The following is a 16743-nucleotide window of genomic DNA, read 5'->3' on the forward strand; positions in this document are numbered from 1 at the left end:
TTGAAATACCTGAAAGAATCAATAAAATTTTAAAAAATTGCTGAAAATAACAATTATATTGAGCGAAAAAACTGAGATTACAATGGAATAAAATCAAGCAACAATTGAAATTGAACAATCAACAAGAAATGAAAATTAAAATTTAAGGTTACTTCACAGAAGTATGAATGAAATGAAAATTGGAAATTTTCATTTCTTGTCGATTGTCCAATTTCCAATTGTTGCTTGTATTTCATTTCACCGTAATGTCAGTTTTTCTGCTTAATATAATTGTTATTTTCAGCTTATCTTTTTAATTTTATTGATTCTCTGAGGGATTTTTCGCGTATGTTTTGGAGCACTCTGTATCACGTTGAACAAATCATCATGGCAATCAAATTATTTCGATATGGAAATAGGGTTATGAATATATTCCAATGATGATAGAAAGTGCATGACAATTTGTTTCATTAACGTTAGTGAGTCTATGTGATTAGGTTCAACAATGGCCCTAGTATTGAAAAAGTTGTATAAAGGATATTTCTGGGTTTTCAATGAATTATCTGGTAAGAAATGAAAATGATGATATTTTTCCTTGACTGAATTGGAAATCGGCCCAGTGAGATGACAAACAATCGTTATTCAATTGAAAATTTTGCAATATTTTGACTGACCACGACCAATATAATGTTTTATCAGTTGGTTCTCCGGAGTTATTTGAGTTACATGAAGAGGAATGTAGCAAAGCCTATGTTTGAGTATACTCAGAAATGGTGCTGAGAATGAAAAATTATGTATATACATTCCTACATTTCCTGATAATGCTAACTCGATTCAATAATAATAATAATATTCATTCAATTGGATATTCTATAGATGACATTGAGTATGTCAAAAAGTGTACAAATACAACATTTAAAATACAAACTCCGTGCACTTGAAGGCATAATATACAATTTACATAGATAATATAATATATAATAGTCAAAACCTGAAATAATCTGCTATTTATGCAAGAGCATCGTTATTAAAATCGGCCTAAAATGTTGGACATGTACATAATATATAATAGTCAAAACCAGAAATAATGTAACATCATCGTTATTGAAATCTTCCTTAAATGTTACACATGTAGATGGTCATAAGTTATCATCCATATACTCTTTGAGAGAATAATAGGATTTATCCAGGAGCAACTCTTTGATTTGATAGTTGTTACTCTGTTTCAGAACCAGATATTTTATTTTGCTTGGGAGTTTATTGTACAATGTAATGGCCCTAACGTTTGTTTGGAGGTGATTGACAATGTTTCATGGTGAATTTCACTAGTTCGGACTTCCATTGTCTAATATATAAAATGATTTGAAATCCCTGAAACAACTAAAAAAAGGGAGAATTAAAAATGAATAGCTGAAAATAACAATTATATTAAGCAAAAATACCATAAATGAAATAACAGTGAAATAAAATACAAGTAAAAATAGAACAATTGAACAAAAAATAAAAATGAAGAAATAAAAATGAAAATAAGAAGTTAAGGAATTCCAAGCCAAATTAGTATCGACGTATCGATTGTTAGTATCTACAATCATCTCCGGGTGGTGCCAGAACTGATTCCTCCGAGAGATGACTATTTATGGGTCGTTCGAGTCCTTTCACTTATCCCCGCTTTCCATTTTTTCCGCTTCACTGGTTCAGTGGGAGACCGTTTGGCGGGAGTTGGCCATTTTTCGCTTAATTATGGGTTTCCATATGTTGCGTATCTCTACGCTAGCTTGGCTGAATACGTTGTTGGACAACATGTATGCGGCTTCCTTGAATTTCCTCCTGAACCAATGTTCCTCTCTGTGTATGATGGGTCCAAAAATGGTCTGCTGTTCGAGATTTGCTGGTTTCCTCAAGCACAAGGAACACACACAGCGAGTGAAGCGGAAAAAATGTAAAGCGGGGTTAAGTGAAAGCACTCGAACGACCCTTGAATATTCATCTCTCGGAGGAATCAGTCCAGTCATCAACCGAAGACGATTGTAGATACTAACAATCGAAACGTTCTGAACTAAAGGCTTGGAATCTCTCAACTTTTTATTTTTATTTTTATTTTTATTTTTATTTTTATTTTCATTGTCATTTCTTTATTTTTATTATTTGTTCAATTGTTCTATTTTTACTTGTATTTTATTTCACTATTATTTCATTTCAGGTTTTTTCCTCAATATAATTGTTATTTTCAACTATTCATTTTCAATAATTCCTATTTTTAATTCTTTCAGGGATTTCAAATCATTTTACATATTAGACAATATATAACCGAACTAGTGAAATTCTTAATGGCCATAAGCCTGGGATATGATTCAGGTACAACCAATCTGTGTGTTGGCACTTCCAACTGTAGGGAATTTCTATTATTAAAAATAATAATAATAATAATAATTCTTTATTCTCCAGAAGGACAATACAAGTATTGTATAGGAGTAGTCGTTCATCTAAAATCAACAGAACATGATAACATTCAGTTAAATTGTATATAACAAAACAGTAAATTTGCATATATTATGATGGTTCATCTATAGTATAGAATAATTGTGTAACACATATATACATATACAGACATATACCGGGTGTCCCACATTTTATGTGACAGGCAATATCTGGTTTGTTGAAGGAGATACACAAAAATGTTTCATACAAAAGTTTCAGGAGTTCATGAGAGCTATATTTTGATATAATTTTTAAATATACAGGGTGTTTGGTGTAGGTGCTACAGACCAAAATTCCATTTTTTGAAATAGAATGCCCTCTATATCATTACATATTCAGATGCTACGTTGAATTCTGATATCATTTCATGTTTGGTTTTTGGAATTCGGTTACGGCGTTGTTGAGTTATTGCTTGAAATGTAAAGTCTTGAGAACGACTATTATTTTTAAAAATATCTCATACAATTATTCTCTCTGCATCAGATCACATAAAAATTAGTCAAAATTTTTGGTGTTCGAAGTAATGGTTTCAATTTTGAGTTGTGGAATTCAGTCACGAATCATTTTGAATATGAAACAATTGCGAAATTGAAAGAGGTGTATTCGAAAACAAATCTTTAATTAATAACAATGTAAATAATATAACTTGATAAATCATTTCATAAGAATGGTAGGTACCTAGAAATAAGTCATAAAAATTGTTCAAAGTGATGCCAATTAGATATTATACAGGCTTCGAAACGTCGAATCACTTCTCTCGTACAAGTCGCTCTTATAATATCAGGCGTAATATCACTGCACGCTAGTCGAATTTTCATTTTCTGATCATTCACATTCAAAGGGGAAGTAGTGAAAACAATATCTTTTAAATAACCCCATAGGAAAAAATCAAGCGGTGATAAATCTGGGGAACGAGCCGGCCACCGAATTGGACCCTTATTACCAATCCATCTATTTGGGTACGTTCTATCCAGATATTCAGTAACAACCTGTGAATTGTGAGGAGGAGCACCATCTTGTTGCCACCAAATTCCTTGTCGTTCTGCTATGGGAATATCTTCCATCAACTGGATCAAATCATTTTCTAGAAAATATAAATATCGCAATACATTGAGATTTTCATTGAAAAAGTAAGGTCCTATGATGCGGCCATTGAACAATCCACACCATACATTAATACCCCAAGTAGTTTGAAAATTACTTTCGCGGACCCAGTGGGGATTTTCTTGAGACCAATAGTGACTATTATGTCGATTCACAACTCCATTATTGTGGAATCGCGATTCATCGCTCCACAAAATTTGACTGAATATGTTAGGACTTTCATGTAATATTACCTGAATACAAGCAATGAATTCAAGTCGTCGTTCAAAGTCCGTGGGTTTCAAACCTTGTACCAACTGAATTTTGAATGGGTGGTATTTATTTTCTTTCAGAATTATCTGTACATTAGATTTACTCACACCGACTTCTTCTGCAAGAGTACGGATAGAAACATGTGGATGAATAATAATATAAGCCAACACATTGATCTCTAAATCTTCAGTTCTAACAGATCTCGTATGATAACGATGCTTTATAGTAGAAGGAAATGACCCAGTTCGCAATTTTTCTACAACTCTCGAAAAAGTCATTCGTGACGGAATGGGTCTGTCTGGAAAACGTTCTTGGTATAGACGTTGCGCTTGACGGCAGATTTTCTGACATTCCCCAAAAATTAATAACATATCAATGCAATCACTTGGACTAAACGCGAAAGGCATACTGGAGTTTACGCATAAAGAACACAGTTACTGTTTTGCAAAGAATCACTGAATCGAACTGACAAGTAGATACAATTCAACAACATTTGTTACTATGGCATCAACAAGCATAAGCTACTTGATGAAATTGGGCCATATAAAGCAATTCACCCTCAAGTTAGTCACATTCTCAAGAATTTCAATATTATATTCAACTGATATCGATATTGTATCGTAGAGGTGAGAATAATGGTTTGTATTCAGTAGTAGTCTAGTTCAATTCAATAAAAGATATAGACTGGATTCGTGTACGAGTAAATAAGTTTTTTTGAAACTTTATATTTGAGGAAAAGTGCAATAACTCAACAACGCCGTAACCGAATTTCAAAAACCAAACATGAAATGATATCAGAATTTAACGTAGCATCTGAATATGTAATGATATACAGGGCATTCTATTTTGAAAAATGGAATTTTGGTCTGTAGCACCTACACCAAACACCCTGTATATTTAAAATTTATATCAAAATATAGCTCTCATGTACTCCTAAAACTTTTGTATGGAACATTTTTGTGTATCTACTTCAACAAACCAGATATTGCCTGTCACATAAAATGTGGGACACCCGGTATACATATATTCACCCAAATACACAAATAACAGACGAATCATAAAGGATTTACAAATACTTATTATAATGCCTGATCGACTTTACAATAGCATCTTTCAACTAAAAAATGTTCAAGACTTTTTTTAAAACATGTTAAAGTTCGACTCTCTCTTACATAGTCTGGAAATTTATTAAATAATAAAGGACCTAGTGAGTTTGGAGAGTTTTTAGATAATTGAACCCTAGAAAAGGGTATATTCAGCTGATTTCCTATTCTTGTGTCATGTTTATGAATGCTAGATCTGGTTGAAAAACTGTTATAGTTACTAAATATATACACACAAACTTCAAAGATGAAGAGTGATGGTAGCGTCATGAATTTACATGTTTTGAATACATCAACACAGCTTTGTCGAGAGGATAAACTAAACAAATGATGTATTTGTGCAACAAATACATCATTAGCTCTCGAAGACCTTCCCCAGAGCGAGATGGCATATCGAAGTCTGGAGTCCACTTGGGCATAGTAGAGCATCAGCAACTGATCATTAGACAGAACTGATCTCAAATTACGTAATTGATAGGAAATAAGAATTCAATTTATTGATTAGGATTTTACAGTGTTCTCCCCAGGAAATATGTTCGTCTATATATAATCCAAGAAATCGGACGGTCTTATCAACTGACTGTAAGTCTCCGAAATCAACTACACTAGCTTCTTTTTGTCTATTGTGTAAGCGTATACATTTTGTTTTACTTGTATTCAGATGAAGTGAGTTGGCTCTGAACCACTGAGTCATATCAAAGGAAATTTTTTTACATTTCTGACGTATACAATATTCATCCCTATCTGATACAATAACTGATGTATCATCAGCGTGAACAATGATTGAGCTATCACGTATCTTCACAATATCGTTGATATAAAGTATAAATAAGGTAGGTCCTAGGACCAAACCCTGAGGAACAAGAATAATCATTGCACGATGACATATCGTTACCAATAGTGACACGATTGTTACGTTTACTCAAAAAACTATTTATCCATTCATAAGTGACACCTCGAATACCGTATCGAGATAGTTTATTCAATGAGACTGTATGACTGATGCAATCCAACGCCCTGCTTAGGTCGCAAAATACCCCAATAGGACACGCACCCGCATCAATGCATTTAATGACTTCAAGAACATATGAGTGTATTGCAGTTGTGGTCGATTTATTTTGCACAAAACCATGTTGATCCGCAGTTATGATATTGAAATGCTTGAGATAAGATAACAATCTCTCCAAGAATGATAGTTCAAATATTTTGGAAAAGATGGAGGGTACCTTAATTGGTCGATAGTTACTTATTAGAGAGAAATCACCTTTTTTATATACAGGTGTAATTTTACCAGTTTTCAAAGCTTGCGGGAATGTTCCATTTGCAAATGATAAATTTATGAGATAGACTAGTGGTGTCATAATATGTTTAAGATTACGTTTAACGATCACATGGGTTATTTCATCCGATCCAGAGGAAAATTCATTTTTCAGTTTTCTGTTGAGCATGACAAATAGTTCATGTTCATTAAACGGAAGTAGGAGGAAAGAACTAGACTATATTTTAATATTTTTCAAATATTAATTAGCTATATCTTCATCAAGCAATTCAATTTGTGAAATTAATTTCAGTTGTTCTTCTATTACCATTAAGAGAAGGAAAACGGGTTTTATGCGATTTTACATATTTCAATATAAGGGTGTCCCTGGACTTCCTCTTTTCCTCTCGGGAATGTATAGATGGGGTCAAAATATCACCATTACTTCATATAACTTTTTTTCCTAAAATCCTTCGTTACCAAGTAACGGGCCCTCGAAGTTACAAAATGAAAAATGTTTTTCTTTGATAACTTTTCAAGTGAATATTCAAAATCATCCAAATTTTGGTAATTGACTGAACAAATGAATTCCTTCGATGAGCTTTCATGCAGGAGTCAGTTGTTTTGCTACAAAGTCAGGAACGGACTACCCCCGATGGTCCACACCCCAAAACTTTGAAATGACAGATATTTTTCAATATTTTTCAACAAATTAAGGTTACTTGGACAATTTTATGAATAAAAGTACTCGTGTGGAAAGTCGATCGGAGCAACGAGTCTTGATAAAAATGTAGTTCTACTCGACGACATCAAACCCGCTCGTCCACCATTATTTGAAATGAATAATTATCAAAGCAGAAATAATAATGATAACGTTAATTCAACAACATTTATCCTGAGATGTCTACCATTATTCGAAAATATTAGTTTTTAAGGAAAATGGAAATGATAGGTAAAATGTTCATAACGAATTTTTAAAATGCAAACACGTTTAACTAACGAAACTCAAGAGCCTCAAGAGCAAACAGAAATGAAAAATCCGCTACAGAAACTGCTCGATATGACCACCTTCTCTCTCTATACATTTTCTTAGTCTGCGAAGACACCCTCTCTGTACTTGAAATAGCATTCCAGGATCGTTTCGTACGGCTTCACAATGTAATGTTATTCTATTCAACAATGCATCTCTTGTGTGAATAGGTGTAGCGTAAACAAGGCTTTTTAGATGCCCCCACAGAAAGAAATCCAATGGATTTAAATCCGGAGACCGCGATGGCCATGAATATGGCCCACCTCTACCAATCCATCTATTGTGGAAAATATGGTTCAGATGGTCACGCACAATCAAACTAAAATGAGGAGGAGCGCCATCATGCATAAACCACATATCTCTTCGGGTTTGCAATGGAACATGTTCCAAAAGTCCATTCAAATCGTTCTGAATGAACTCCAAATAACGTTCTCCATTCAATTGATCCTGTAGAACGAATGGTCCTATAAGATGGTTTCCTATGATACCAGCCCAAACATTCACGTTGAATTTCCGTTGGTGTTTGGTTTGCAATATCCCATGGGGATTTTCTTCGGCCCATATATGGAGATTATGAGAGTTGATAACTCCATCTCTACTGAAACCTGCTTCATCAGTGAATAAAACTCGATCAATAAAAGTCATATCCTCTCTTTGCCTATCCATGAACCAATTGGCATATTCCAGTCGTGCTGGAAAATCATGGCATGTACCTTCTGGATGTGAAATGGGTGGAGCAGTTGTTCCCTAATTATTCTATGAATAGTGGACTTGGATGTATGGAACTGTTCTGATAGATTTCTGATGCTCATTGAAGGATCATCAGCGACGGCTTCCAAAATATTTTCCTCCAATACAACGGTACGTACAGTCCTAGGAGCGCCCTCACCACCTCGTTTTGGCAAAACTGTACCTACAATAATATCGAAATAAAACAACGTGCTCAAATTAATTATCAATTATTACATACATGTCTTCCTCAAGCTGCGATCGACACGCTCGAATGTTTCTCTTGACGGTACCGTTCGATTGGGAAAATGCTCGGAATACAGACGACGAGCTTCTGCAGCATTACAAAATGCTCGTCCATAAAATACATGCATATCTGCATATTCATTGAATGTAAACTGTTCGGCCATATCAAAAAAATTCAAAATATCCTATAGAATATTGACAATACAATGATATTCATATGACAACGCACCACTCAACAAAACAAAATCGCATTCCAGTTTCTCATTTTTTATCAAAACTTTCTAAAAGGTTTTTTTGTCAACATCTGTGAAAGAAATATTATTTCCTGGATATTTTTCACCTGATCATGTGCAGCCGTTTTTGTAGTTCATTCGTTTGCTTTTTATTAGTATAGTAAATATTTTTTCCGATGTGCGTTTTTTCAGCTAAATTTAGATTCGTGTTAAAGAATTTCTCCCATAAAATTATAATTATCAGTGAAACTCCTCAACAGTTTAGCTGTGAAGAAGAATTTGAAACATTCGAATGTTGAGTTTCGTGAGATTCAGATAACTGATCAACACGAAACGTGATTATTCCACACGTATTATGTACATACAAAATATGGAATGAATTCGATATTTCATAGTAGAGTAGCTTGTTAGTTTAAAAACACCACGAATCTACAGAACTTGATATTTCTTTTGAAAAAATATCTGCTATCACAATTGTGACTTAAACTTCCATATAGGTACTGTACTTTTTGTTTACGACTTCATTTTAGCATACTTTGTATTATTCCTGTTATAAATGTTGTTGAATTAACGTTATCATTATTATTTCTGCTTTGATAATTATTCATTTCAAATAATGGTGGACGAGCGGGTTTGATGTCGTCGAGTAGAACTACATTTTTATCAAGACTCGTTGCTCCGATCGACTTTCCACACGAGTACTTTTATTCATAAAATTGTCCAATTAACCTTATTTTGTTGAAAAATATTGAAAAATATCTGTCATTTCAAAGTTTTGGGGTGTGGACCATCGGGGGTAGTCCGTTCCTGACTTTGTAGCAAAACAACTGACTCCTGCATGAAAGCTCATCGACGGAATTCATTTGTTTAGTCAATTACCAAAATTTGGATGATTTTGAATATTCACTTGAAAAGTTATCAAAGAAAAACATTTTTCATTTTGTAACTTCGAGGGCCCGTAACTTGGTTACGAAGACTTTTAGGAAAAAAAGTTATATGAAGTACTGGTGATATTTTGACCTCATCTATACATTCCCGAGAGGAAAAGAGGAAGTCCAGGGACACCCTGTATAATAAATGTATATACTGAGATTTTGGAAGATGAGTTAGCAACTTGTCCTTCTAGTAACTCCTGCCCTATACCTTATGGTTCTTTTTTGAATTTTGAGTATTCTGGAACAATCACTAAATGTTCCCCAAGCTATAATACCATAGGAAATGTTACAATGAAAATATGCATGAGAGTACATTAATAAGAGTGATCTATTTACATTCCAGCGTAGTTGTTGGATACAATAAGATATTGAGGATATGTTTTTACAAATCGTATCAATATTCTTGTCCCATTCGAGATTATCTGTTATCTTCAAACCCAAAAATTTTGTCTCCTCTTTTTGTTGAATTGATCCATTAATTGACCTTACTAGTAAACTGTGATCTAGAGTGGTTCTTGAATGATTAAAACGTAAAAGCACAGTTTTTCTTTCATTTAACAAGAGACCATTGTCTGAGAACCACTTTTGGGTTATTTTTATTTCATCAGATGCTTCATTAACTGTGACTTTAATGTTTTCCTGAGTTATCAATAAATATGTGTCATCAGCATACATAACGAACTGATCACTATAAAAATCATTTACATATATTATATATAAGAGTGGACCTAATATAGAACCCTGAGGAACCCCGAGGGAACAATTTTTAGATTCTGATTTATTTCTGCTAACGTCTACATAGTAGTATCTACCCTCTAAGTAACTATTTAAAATCCAATAACACTGTTCTGGAACAGTGTATAAGTTCCATTATTTAATCTGGGATCAAAAAACATGCCTATAGGTACGCTTAGAAAACTGCTTCTCCTAATTTTGGTTTTTGAAGTCGTAGACTGAAAATCCCTAGTTATTTAAGTTATGAAATACAAAAACTCATTTGATTTCAAAACAGTTATTTGAGGAAATATAATAATAATAATTTATGGAGTCCTTTACGATCACAAGGTGATATAGGATACGTCAACATTACGTCACAAAAACGTGAGATATAACAAATTGATATTTAAAGGTGTGACACAAACACAAGGAAGACTCACAATATGGTGAATATATAATATAATATAAAACCCTTTCATAGATGCTAAGTAAAATTGTGATGGAAACTAATAATCAATAATTCTTTCAGCGTTTGTTTGGAATTCTTTTTTACATGAAGATCCATAGTAATTTCATAAACTACACCTCACAATTTGATTTTAATAAACTTCATTTGAAATATATGTCACGACATGTTTCGCTAACTCAGTAGCTTCTTCGACATGTTAGCGAAGCATGTCGTGATATATTTTTCGAATAAAGTTTGTGGAGATCAAATCGTGATGTGTAGTTTATGAAATTTACACATTTTTTTAATGCAATCGGAAAAAGTATCAAAAAGATTTTCCCCTGATGAGAAAAAAATCATTTTGATGTGGATGACACAAAAAATAATTCATTTTACCAGGAAAACCCAATGAATAATTCGTTAGGATGTCTGACTGATAAACTAATGCCATTCACTGGTACTGTTTATAATTTCAGCCAGCACGAAAACATTTCAGTTTCTGTATTTGCTATAGATTTGGAGTATATCCTGTTTGAATTTCAGAGGTTTGGACTTCCATTGTCTAATATTATATAAAATTATTTGAAATCCCTAAAAGAACCAATGCAAATGAAAAATTAAAAACAATAGCTGAGAATAACAATTATATTGAGCAAAAAAACCCCTGAACCACTAATCCAACCACCATCAATCGACTAGAAGCTCTGTAATACAAAGGAAGGTCTTGGAAAGGAACTAGAGATCATCAAGAATGATCTTCAACGGAATGGCTACTCGAAAGCGATGGTGGAACAGATTTTAGCTACATGACAACAGGAGTCTCGCAAGGAAGAGAATCCGTCACAATCAGTGTTTGCACTTCCCTACATGAGAGGATGATCGGAAAGGATAAGAAGAATTGGGTCCAAGTACAACATCAGAACCTGCTTCAGATCCGGTAACACTATCCGTAGCAACGTCACGAAAACCAGGCCACCAAACCGGATACCCTGTGAGTGCGGAAAATCCTAAACCGGTGAAACTAATAGGCCATTGAAAGTTCGCATTGTCGAGCACAAGGAACACACACAGCAGTGGGAAATCAGCAAATCGGGAACAGCAGAGCATGTTTGGACCCATCAACATAACATCGCGTGGTCCTTGGCTGAGATCATCCACAAGAAGAAGCTGAAGAGCCATACATGGCTCTTAAGCTTCCTGAAAGGACGTTTCGTGCAAGTGGCGGTCGATGGATATCCCTTTCACCATCAACGCTGATTTTCCCCATATTATCTCCAACCCTTATTTTGTTGTATATCAACAACTAATTGGAAAAAACCAAAAATCCAATATATTGCTGTGTTGACGACATAGTCTAATCAACAAGTTCAAAAACATGAAAAATAGAGATAAAGGTCCTAAAAATAAGAGCGATAGCTCATTCGATTCGAAATCACCTCTAGAAAAATGTTTTTGAAGGATTTTGGTGCAGGTGAAAATTTGCAATTGTTATTAACAAAATGGTATTTATTTTTTCGTTAATAACTCAAAAAATAATAATATTCAAGCAATTTTGAGAAAAGCTCGTTAAAGAGGAGGGAATTTCCGATAAAAAATTCTTGACTCCCGAAACTCTGTCTCTATTATTTATAATTTTAATTTGACGTTGAAAATGGGGTTCCGCGCGGCTGTTACGGCATAAGCGTGCTGCCGCTAAAGAGAGTTTATCAAAAGAAATATTTTTTTTATAACCTAAAATGTCATTTTGAGAATTTGAAAAAATCTAGTATCTTCTTAACACTTGAATGAATCGAGTCTGTTTTCACATCAAACAATGGCAGTTATTAACATAGGATATGAAATTTTTACGTAATTTGTTTATTAAATTGTTTCAAACAAATAGAGAAATTCAATATTTTTGAAAAAAAATTTTTTGCTATTTTGTTATCTAGAGATAATTATGATTCAAAAAAAATTCCTATTTTCAATTTTTAATTGTTTAAAATCGATTTTTTTATATTTTGATTGTTTGAATGATTAGTTAAGAAATAATTCTGCTTTTAAATAGTTTGGCAAAAAAAAATGTATTCATTAGTTAAATGTTCATTACTTCAACTATTTGTTATGAACAAATATTGAACAACGTTATATTATTTTCGGAAGCAGAAAAAAATTATAAAAACAGCTATATATAAAAAAGTGCCATACATTTTTTTTATTCATTCAAATTAAATAATTTAATTTATGGCACTTTTTTATATATACCTGTTTTTATGATTTTTCTCTCTTTCAGAAAAAAAATATAACGTCGGTCAATATTTGTTCATAACAAATTATTACACTAATAAACAATTGAATAATGAATGAAAAACATTTTTTTACAAACTATTTAAAAGTGTGAATTGTGATTTCTGAAAGCAAAATTATTTCTTAACTGATTATTTAAATAATCGAAATATAAGAAAATCGATTTTGAACAATTGAAAATCAAAATCAAGAACATTTTTTTTCAATCATAATTATCTCTAGACAACAGAAAAGGATTTTTTTTTAATATTGAATTTCTCTATTTGTTCACAACACTTTAATAAACAAATTACGTAAAAAATTCATATCATATGTTAATAACTGCCATTGTTTAATGAGAAAACAGACAGCTAAATATCAATTGAAAAAAAAATTGTATCAACAATTTTCAGATATTTCATTTTGCAATAGTTATGAAAAATCATAATTAACAAATTAATGAATTTTTATGAACTTTTATCGCAGGATCGTATGAAGTATATATATATATCAAAAGGGCTCCACGAAGTTTAAAATTCATAGGCCAATTATTTATATCTATTATCCCATTATTTATGCCAACGGAGATTGGGAAAAACATTTGTTAGTCAACAATTGAATAACTTTTTGAAAAATGGTGATAAAACTCTTTTTTCTACGGGAATCGATTCATTTAAGTGTTGAGAAGATACTAGATTCATTTCAAGTTTTTAAAATGACATTTTATGTTATAAAAAAATCATTTCTTTTGATAAACTCTCTTTAGCGGCAGCGCGCTTATGCCGTAACAGCCGCGCGGAACCCTATTTTCAACGTCAAATTAAAATTATAAATAATGCAGATAGAGTTTCGGCAGTCATGACTTTTTTTTTTCGGAAATATCCTCCTCTTTAACGAGCTTTTTTCCAAATTGCTCAAATATTAATATTTTTTGAGTTATTACAAAAAACTAAATACCATTTTTTTAATCTTATTTTGTTAATAACAATTGCAGTTTTTCACCTGCACCAAAATCCTTCAAAAACATTTTTCTAGAGGTGATTCCGAATCGAATGAGCTTTCGCTCATATTTTTAGAACCTTTATCTCTATTTTTCATGTTTTTGAACTTGTTGATTAGACTAACAGCACACTTCGTCATTCCATTTGGATTCCAGGACATCGGCTACGGAGGCATATCTTCACCGGTAGCAGGAGGTTGCATATGTAAAAGTTATTTCGAATTGGGGTGAGAGTAACCAGGTTCCATTCAATGCAACAAAAACCCAGACATCGGTTTCCTCCAAGAAGATAAATGTCTCCGAACCGGATATAATAATGTCAGGTCAGATAATTCCGCTTTCTGCTTCGGTACGTTTGTTGGGGATCAAAATGGACACCAATATGTTCCGACACAATCATGTCGCTGGAACTGCAAAAGCTGCATCTCATAAGCTTGGAGCATCGTTCCGAACCAGAAAACTGTACACACCTCAGCAACTTCTGATGCTTCATAAAACTCAGATGAGACCTTCTTTGAAGTATTGTTCTCATGTATGGAGCTCCGCCCCCAAACATACCCTGAAGTTGCTGGATTCCATTCAGAAAAGAGCCATCCGCCTGGTTGGAGCCTGGAACATCGAAGAAGGGTTGGAGATTTGTCTCTCTTCTATAGATACTTTCACGGGAAGTGTTAAAGTGACTTGGCGCATTCGAGTCCACCAAGAGCGGTCCATATCATAAATACATAACGGACTGTGGCTGCTCATCATTTTGAGGTTTAACTCAGTACACCGCGAACTTCACTGTTCAAGAACTTTTTCATTTCGAGAACTGCGCTTATGTGGTTTGAACTTCCTAAGAACGTTTTTCCAAATGGATTTAATCTCCAGCGATTCGAATCGAATGTGAATCGCTACTTTCGCACAGGCACCGCTCTGAGAGCGCCTTGAGGATTTTCCTGTAGGACTTGTGTTTTGTCCTTGAAAAAAGAAAGACGATTGTGAATACTAACAACCGAAACGCTTGGAAATTCTTAATTTTTTATTTTTTGTTCAATTGTTCTATTTTTCACTTGTATTTTATTTCACTGTTATTTCATTTCAGGGTTTTTCGCTTAATACAATTGTTATTTTCAGCTGTTGTTACTCATTTTTCATTTGTATTGGATTTTTTAGGGATTTCAAATCATTTTATATCATATTAGACAATGGAAGTCCGAACTAACGAAATTTGTCATGACATATTGTCAATCACCTTTAAACAAACCTATATTCGATACCATTTTCTGTATACACTTGTTTTATCGACCTCAAAAATCAGTGAATATGCCCCCATAAAAAAAATTAGGTCGCTCAGAGGTGCCACAGAAAAAAAAGCCAAGGTTCACAAGACAATACATGGAATCAATTCAAATATGAGAAGGTATATTTGATCGTTCTATGATCTACCTTTCATTTGAACACGTTTAATTTACTTCAAGTTGTGAACTATCATGACATTTACTATTCAATTCACATTAGTTCAATACTAATGATTATTCCTTCTTTTTTTTTATAACTTTCCATTGTATGTGATGAATTTTTTCAACTATCAATGAACATGCATGACCTCTATTGAAATGATATTTTTTATGGAAACTGAAATACGCAAAACTGTAGTTTTATAATTTGTTCAGTGATGATCTCACAATATAATAATAATAAATCGGTTTTATTGATAATACATAAAATAACAATACAAAGATATATTTGAAAATGGAAATAAGTTACAGGAGATTCTGGTACTCATTGCTACTCTAACTCAACCAACAAGCACCACTCCATAATGCACGCGAAAATACAGAAATAAAAGACAATTAGCAGTGATGGTGCCACGAAATAAGAAACATAAATAAAAATAATAATTTGGATTGGATAATTTAGGAAACACTTGCTACTTGAATAGCATTTTACAAGTGTTGTTCATGACGGAGAATTTCAAGAACGAAGTTTTAATGATGAACGAGAACGGGAATGTTTCCTGCTTATTCATCAAACTCAAACAACTGTTCATGCAGCTGCAGTTTCGTGAGAAGGTATCATCTTTCCCTCCAACCGATTTCCTGGAGTCTTTGAAATCTACTAGATACTCGTTAGGACAACAAGAGGATTGTTCCGAATTCTTGGGGTTCTTGTTGAATACTCTTCGTGAGCAAAACAATGGCAAAATTAATACTCCCGACCGCTCTGGACTGAATGATTCCGTACTGCCCATCACGTCTTGTGTTTGTAAATCTTTTGCTGGAAAAATCCTCACTTGTTTACTTTGTGGTAAATGTTCAAGAAGTACCGAAAACTTATGTGAATTTCTGGAACTCCATCTAGCTTTTCCTAATATGACTAATAACCAGTCCGTGCAAAGCTTATTGTTGAATCATCTGAAAATGGAATTTTCAACAGGTGATGATCGACTGTATCGTCAAACATTCGCCAAACTAAGTAACTGTTATAAGGAAACAAGTATATCTGAGGCACCAGTCAATCTAATTATAACACTGATGATTTTCAAACAAGACTCAACCTCTAACGGAAGCAAGAAACTTTTTGGAAGGTTCGAAATAGATGAACATTTCAACCTAGCAGACCACTATTATAATACACATGCAGTCCTTGTTCACTGTGGTTGTGGCGTTGAATTTGGTCGTTATTACGTCTTGGTCAAAGACGGAAAGGACTGGTTTAAGTTTGACGATAGTCGTGTCACGAAGTGTTCTGGCGATGCATTGAATTTATTGTAGCCTCTGGAGACACCCTAGATTTTGTCTCAAAGAGAGAGGATATTGTTAGATCAAGATCTTCAGATGATGTGGTGCTGCAGGTTTTTCCGGGTTTTCCTGCAGCTGAAAAAGCAAATGCGCCACTGGAATCAATAAAGTCGCCCCGGAGCGCCAATTGATTTTCATTATTGTTTTTATTTTATTTTTATCGTTGTTTTATTATTAAAAAAG

At 33.4% G+C, this 16743-nt stretch overlaps 1 protein-coding gene across 1 annotated transcript in view; it reads left to right on the forward strand.

Annotated features, from left to right (window-relative positions):
• Nucleotides 1-397: 397 nt before the first annotated feature.
• LOC111511875 (very long chain fatty acid elongase 7-like) overlaps nt 398-16743 on the forward strand; it is a 42272-nt gene continuing 25926 nt past the window's right edge. The window contains exon 1 of the mRNA XM_074180467.1: nt 398-545. Within this exon, the coding sequence (XP_074036568.1) occupies nt 485-545 (61 nt within the window). The 5' untranslated portion in view covers nt 398-484. The remainder of the gene's footprint in view (nt 546-16743) is intronic.

The sequence above is a fragment of the Leptinotarsa decemlineata genome, unplaced genomic scaffold (assembly GCF_025532065.1).
Source record: "Leptinotarsa decemlineata unplaced genomic scaffold, Ldec_3_MD MMD2_tig00026294_RagTag_RagTag, whole genome shotgun sequence".
Lineage (NCBI taxonomy): Eukaryota > Metazoa > Arthropoda > Insecta > Coleoptera > Chrysomelidae > Leptinotarsa > Leptinotarsa decemlineata.